Source organism: Solanum stenotomum, chromosome 8 (assembly GCF_019186545.1).
Source record: "Solanum stenotomum isolate F172 chromosome 8, ASM1918654v1, whole genome shotgun sequence".
NCBI lineage: Eukaryota > Viridiplantae > Streptophyta > Magnoliopsida > Solanales > Solanaceae > Solanum > Solanum stenotomum.
Window position 1 is genome coordinate 3,265,790 of NC_064289.1, and position 7,525 is coordinate 3,273,314.

Here is a 7,525-nt window from a genome sequence, read left to right on the forward strand (position 1 = left end):
TCAAAGTATATTACACAAGAGAGATTCGTTATGAAACTGTAAGTTTCTAATTACAAAATTGCAAATTGAGAGTGTATATGACTTATAAGGGTTAATATAAATGAGTATTTTGTTTCAGGGACAAGCTTAGAATTTCAAATAATGAACCGTTGATTTGTCCAATCCAGGAACAAAATTTCCGCGCTAATGAGGAAAATGCAGATCAAGATGGAGAAACAAGTGAGGGATATGGAGACTCTACTGAACAAGAAGTGGGCTCTGATGAGCAAAATGGAGACTCTACTGATCAAGAGGGAGACTCTACTGATCAAGATGGAGACATGGCTGATCAAGGTTTAGGCGCTAATGAGCAAAATGTTGATCAAGATGGAGACTCAGTTGAAGAAGATGATGGCACTATTTCTAATTACTTGAAGCATCTCCGCAGTAAAAATGCTAATCAAGTTGTAGGAGCTAATGAGCAAAATGCTGATCAAGTTGTAGGAGCAAATGAGCAAAATGCTGATCAAGTTGTAGGAGCTAATGAGCAAAATGTTGATCAAGATGGAAGTGCTAACGAGCAAAATGCTGATCAACATGGAGGCGCTAATGAACAGAATCATGATCAACATGGAGGCGCTAATGAGCAAAATGTTGATCAACATGGAGGCGCTAATGAGCAAAATGCTGATCAAGATGGAGGCGCTAATGAGCAAAATGCTGATCAACATGGAGGCACTAATGGACAGAATCATGATCAAGATGGAGGCCCGCCAACGAAACGAAGGAAGATATAGCCTACTCATTCTTCTGATATTCTGCTAATACAAAATGCTATAATTCTTTAGTGTGTGATTTTCTGTTTTGAGATTACACTACTACATATTGTATTACTTCAGGTTGGAATAAACCAATTGACACTGCACATTTTACATGTTTGATATCTCAGGTTCTACCGTTCTGTATATGCTGCTTAGTTTGTTTTTAATCTCTTGATACAAAATTGCTGATTGAAGTTTATGGCTGCCTAAAAGCTACAAATCCTATAGTCCTGTTTAGCGTGAATTTGTAGTAGAGTTTTCCTTCACCACAGCAACTCTATTCTCTCAACAAAAGGATCCTGACTTCTTAAACTAAGTTGCAGCACCACTACACTTATGGCACATAAAGGAAAACTTTCAAAAAACAAAATACATATAAAAAATGGCTTCGCCCGGACTTGAACCGGAGACCTTCAGTGTGTTAGACTGACGTGATAACCAACTACACCACGAAACCTTGGTATAAGATATTACTTTAGACCTTACATCTATTATCTTGGTTTGCCTGTTCATCTCTTTCTTCCTCAATCTCATGTGAAATACTTTTGCTATAATCTAACAATAATTGATTAAGCTTGCATTTAGACATTCGATATAAAATCATCATTTCAACTCAAAATAAAGTATGATTTGGGATTTCAAATTTCTAATGGCTACACCATATCATTTTTCCATATAATAATATAGGAGGCCCTTTAGTATTTGGAGACATAAGGTACTGGTGTTATTTATCTTAGTCGTACAAGGTTTTACAATCAACTCAATATATTTTGGTTAAGTGATTTAATGTATCATCAAAAAGAAAGTAATTTGGAGCACACAAAGCATTCTACATTAGCAGGATCAGGATCAGTGAAAAAACCGCACTTCAAGGAATGTGATTTGGACATATTCTACCATAATACAAGGGTTATTGACTGCTTCCAACTTCCATGGTTCGAACTCATTGTTCCAAGATTTTCTCTTGATTTGGTGCAACAAACATGTTAATCATTGCTCAATAGTATGTCTCACATCATTTGTTTGATGCAAACACTTGATACAGATAATTTAGTTATTTTTACTGTTGAAATTCACGCAAACATCTACAACTGAGATCAGGAGCAATTGTCTCCACAATTTTTTCTACTATTTCCTAATCTACTGCTTAACCACTATCATCTACTCATCTTGCTACCATGTTGATCACTAGCTAGTATTACTAAAAATAATAGCAAATGCTACTGCAAGGCATTAGACAAATCACTGTTTCCATCCTCTCGGGTCGATCGATTCTTTTGCTTTCGCAGATAACATTTTGTTTTCACTTCTTTTTGTTTCTCAGTCAGCTCCAATTTTGTACTCCTGCAGACCATTATCAAACAAAGAAATGAATCAAGAATATTCACATATCAATTATCCCGTCATAACGGATGAAAACCTGTCAATTATGGAACCCCACATTTATATGGAAGCAACTATAAAGTCAAGAGACCTTGGTATTGTAGCATTTCAGTCAAGAAAGCAGGACATGATATATATATATATATATATATTAGCCGGACTGAAGTTATGTTGATGGGGAAGTCTAATAAATTGGTGAAAATATATTGTCATATACCCTATCAGTTCTCTTTCCAGCTATTGAGTAAATTAATTGACGGGTTGTGGTGAATAAACTGATAAAAAGCTCTAGTTTTGCATACGTAGAGGAGAGTAAATACCCAATTGTCCCAGAAAGTACTGCAGAACCTATTTCAGTCCTATCGTTTTCTGTAAGAAAAACAATTGAATAGCTGGATCCCCACGTCTATTGTACTGCAGATTGCAGATTAATTTACCAAGGCAAGGAACCTTCATACACCTACCACTCCTTATAAAGCAATAATCATACCAAGGTAAGTTTTTCTTCTCATGTCCCTGTTTTCATGTCCTATAACAAGAACCATTCGCAACTCACCCATTGCATGAACCTTGCCACTGGCCAGTAGTGTCATAGTCACTAATGAGATTCAAAATATAAAGAAATAAACACATAAAAAAAAATCCATGGGTCAACATCTACTATGTATACACATAAAAATAATCTGATGGTATATATAATTTAATTTTTTGACGAGCGGTGCCCTAGCTCCCCCCCTATTTGGCAAAGGTGACTCAACTGTAGTTTTTAAACAAGTCCATCAAACAAATGGTATATTCATCATAACTTCAACTTGAATCATCCCCGCCAATCACCTAGGCCTTACCATAGGCAGGATGTTGACGTTACTCCACAAACACAATCCAAATCTAATATCCTTGTTACACTAAACTGTTTAGAGGTATGTTAGCTTAGTGTTTGATTAGATACAGAACATAACAATTTAAGCCATAGAGTATACACGAAGAAACATAACACAATGTTGAAGGCACCAACAAAAAGTTCACCAGTAAAAGTACTCACCGTTCTACACTGTATGAAGAAGATCTCTTTAGAGCTGGAAATTTCTCCTTCTTCTTCATCTCTATTAAACTCCCACTGAAGTACTCCTTATCTTCCAGCTTAATTCTCTCTTCACTTCCATGATATTCCACCATTGGACTCTCTACATCCTTCACCGCTTGATTGGTACACCTGCCACGTGGCAGACGGCTTTTATACTGTGAAATCAAGGAAAATCCATTTTCCTTCCCATAACCGGGTCCGCATTGCTTGAAGGACATTGAACCGCAATAGAGTAATTGCATCAAAACGGAAGCTGCTTTACTCTTTCCGCTTGATTGAGTATTAGCCGTTGGATTTTCGCTGATTGTATCTGGCCGTAAGATTACTTTTCCGTCCGCCTTCATCAACGTTTCTAGCGTTTCAGAGCTTGAATCGGATAGTGGTGGTGAAATTTCACCTCTGTTCAGCTCCGTTGACTGGTTCGGACTATGTTCAACATCGTCCGGTTCTTTACAGTCCGGTTCAATGGTACGGTCTTCTCTCAACTCTTCTTCTTCTTCTTCGACGATTCGCATTCCTCTTCGCCGGCGTCGCCTGTCCTCTGTTTGAGTTGAAGCGTCGGCTCCAATTCTTCCGAGTAATTCGCCGGGTGATTCGGCCTTGTAAACTAGGTACTCGTGGAAATCGGAGGAACTCCAGGACTGGTTCCGGCGCCTTGTCACGGCAGGAAACTCACGATCTTCACTCATTTTCTGTATTTCCGGCACCGGATTTCTAGAATTAGAACAAGCGATTTCATCGGGTTGTGAAGGCAATGCGCTATCGAGAAGCTCTGATCCTTTCAGAACATACTCTTGACCATGTGCTGGGTATATAAAATCGTTCTCTGTCAAATCGTGCCACACGAATCCATTCCTATAGCTTCTGAATTTCCCAAAAAAAAAAAAAGTAAGAAATTCATTTCAGCTCCATATGGATAAACACAGCTACAGCAGAAATTAAAATAGAAAATGGAAAGTAATCAATTTACCTTTTAGCAGACCAGGAGTACATTGAGGCCATGCCTTTTCCACGAAGACAATTCAAGCGGTTGGTAACATCTGAATGAAATATCAAAAATCAAAACATGTGAAATCATATGAACACACGCTTTTTTAATTATCTGCTTCAGCTATGGAAATTCTACATACCTCTGAGATACAGACCATCAGGGGAGGAAAGAGGCACTTCCATGAAATGAGGATGCTCAAGTTGGCCATTTCTGGAGAGATAGTAAACGACGGGTACTTTTCTGAGCTTATGGTTAGGAGGTTCAGTCCAAACTTTGGTACGTTCAGGGCTTGTTTCTCTACCTTTCCATTTCTTGTGCATTTGGAGCTCCGTCGTCCTTGACATAGTTTTCCCAACCGCTTAATTTGAGAAACTTAGAAGAAATGGAACCTCGATATTTGAAATTTGAAAGCTTGGAATTCAGTGAAAGTTGTGGAAACTGAAAATTATACTCCAATAAAGAGTAAATGGCGGGGGTTCACGTTTATAAGGTGATGTGTCAGACTCTAGCTGGAAGAATGTGGACGGTGAATGGAAGGAGCGAAGGAGCAGAGTTTTTCAAAAATAGGATGCGCCATGACAAATCGCCAACGTGTTGACTTCACTTTTGACAAATCCCAAAAGCTTTTAAAATAGAATTTACATATTTGAAAATGAAATATTACATGACAAATAATTTTCAATATATTGAAATATAATTTTTTTTATGAAGATACAATCTGATATATAATGCTTATAAGTAATCCTCGCTTAAGCAAAGGAAAAGCAAAGAGCGCATTATGCCTAGACTAGCAATAAAGTACTCTCTCCATCCATTTTTATTTGTCATGTTATATTTTTCAAGAGTTAATTTGACTAATTTTCAAAGTTAAATTAGATTATATTAATTTAATATTTTAAATAAAAAAATTGGATATTCAAAAGTTATACGAAAAGTACTATAAATTACAATTTTTTACACATCAATATGATGAAAAAATATATCGTAAAATATTAAGCAAAGTTTTCATAGTTTCACTCTAAAAAAAAAATTATGACAATTAAAAGTGGACGGAATTAATATTATTAATCATGACGATTTAGAAATGCCCCTTTTAAAACGTAAATTAAGGTAGACTGTTTTTGAAGGAATTAGTTTGATCAAAACGATGTTATAACAAACACACATAGTAATTGAGGATTTCAAAGAGCGAGTATTTTTTAAAAGGTACATATAGGGATCTTTAAACAAATAATCCATCGAATTCACTGTAATTTTTTCTAATCGATATATATGAATTATTAAGGTAAAACCTTTCTTTAGTTTAAACGGTTAGGTGAACTGTTATTTATATTAATTCTTTTAATATAATATTACTACTATATTACAAAAAATTGGAGAACCACCTTCAATAATACTTGGTGCCTAAAGTGATCGATATCAATTCTTTCACATTTTTAAAACCAATTACTCCATGTTTCGCCATCGTACTACTATAACACATTTTTAACTATATAAATGCTGTTAGTCTCTTTTTTTTTCTTCTCTTCTTTTGGTTTATTAGGTATATTTTCTTGAAGAATTTTTTGGCATTTTAGAAAAAGGGGCAGATGTGACAGAAGGAAGGTCAAACGTTCACACTTGACACAACTTAAGTTTGGGAATAAATTGAGAACCCGTCAAAGGGTGTTGACTAGGAATTATTTATTATCGATATACGACTTCCCCTCGACATAACAAGAATATATTAGAGTGTGTACATATATATTACCACATAAAAACTGGATCTTTTTTATTTATATGGATTAATGTATTCAAATGAAACAAATTATAAAACCAATCAGAGTGACAGTACGAATGAGATCTTGAGTAGATTGGTCAACCTTACAAGAAAAATCTATTATTTGACGTGTCAATATCTACCCTATTTATTGCTTCAACATTTTCTGAATTCGTCCAAGTTACAAATATTTATCTCTTTACTTATTATATTATATTGTTAATATGATATTCTTGTATAAAATTAACTTTGTTATTGTTATTTTTAGTGGTTCTGAGATAATGAACAGATATATTTAGTCACACATTCTCATTAGAAAATAAATAAAATATATTTGGAGGGGTATGTGTGCGTGTGTTGGTCGACACAAAAGACCCAATTTCACGTGGGTTGTTGACCAAACTAATCAAAGCATTTACTACTACACAATTTTATATAGCACCGGCAACGTGCCCAATAATATCTCTACTGCTCTCAAAATAACATTGTTTATTTTTTTCCAAACTTTTATTCGCTGTGTGCTACTTAATTTATGATTCAAATAATTCGGATTCGCATCGAAAATTTTTGTCTTTAAAATGTGATCCTCAAATACACCCTGAAATTACTTTAGAAGTTTCGAAATTTGTCGTATTAGACTTATTACATGGACAAACTTTAAGGAGTGGTGTCAAAAAAGGCCATACGGTGCAAATAATTCCACTCTTTATTGGGCCGAGCGCTACTCAACAATGGTAGGCCTTGGTATATAGTCCAAGAGTCAAGAACCAACTACTGCTAATGTTGTTTGTAGGAATTCTTACATCACTCTCAAAATAATAGTTGATAAATAAATATAATTTTTTTTTTATCTAAATACATAACTTATTTTATCTTATTCTCTAAAATTTCCTACCATTTGAAATTACAAACTCCATATTTTCCTCACTCTATTTTCTATTTTCAGATACATCACTCTTACGCGATGTATCAGGGACGCGAGTATTGGGACACGTGTGTCTTGTATCACAAAGGTAATGTATCGGGATATGTGTGTCTTGTATCAACAAAGGTAATGTATCGGGACGCGATATATCGAGAAATGTGTGTATTGTATCAACAAAGATAAAGTATCGGGACGCAATGTATTGAGACATTGAGTGATGTATCCGAAATCCTTAAACTTTAAGGAATTTTTATAATTTGAAAAAGAGTAGGGACAGAATGTAATTAGCTCTTAACACTAAAAGATTTGTGTAATTTTTACGATATATATACTTGTATATAACTAATGTATAGTTTGCTTACATATGCTAATGATTTTAATCAAATATATAACTTTTTCAGTGTTGTAGCGCAAAAAATGAAAAAGGAGTATAGTGACAATATAAAGGTAGTCGCATATTAATTAATTAATTAGAAGAATAAGATGAGAAGGTGACAAAATGTGGTTGATGTTTTGTATAAGACACGTTGGTATCATCTGTATATAGTCAAGGAAAATGAAGAATGACGAATATGATAAGAGA

General features: G+C 34.8%; 1 protein-coding gene and 1 non-coding gene across 2 annotated transcripts; both read right to left on the bottom strand.

Annotated features, from left to right (window-relative positions):
• Nucleotides 1-1,183: 1,183 nt before the first annotated feature.
• TRNAV-AAC (transfer RNA valine (anticodon AAC)) lies at nt 1,184-1,257 on the bottom strand. Its single transcript has one exon. It is a non-coding gene; the product is annotated as a tRNA-Val (tRNA).
• A 723-nt stretch (nt 1,258-1,980) lies between these two features.
• On the bottom strand, nt 1,981-4,724 carry LOC125873291 (protein SOSEKI 5-like). The gene is made up of 4 exons (XM_049554198.1): nt 4,398-4,724; nt 4,238-4,307; nt 3,226-4,131; nt 1,981-2,144 (listed from the first exon to the last, which is right to left on the bottom strand). The coding sequence occupies exons 1-4, from the start codon at nt 4,600-4,602 to the stop codon at nt 2,021-2,023; spliced, it is 1,305 nt and encodes a 434-aa protein (XP_049410155.1). The 5' UTR covers nt 4,603-4,724; the 3' UTR covers nt 1,981-2,020.
• Between the last annotated feature and the right edge of the window lie 2,801 nt (nt 4,725-7,525).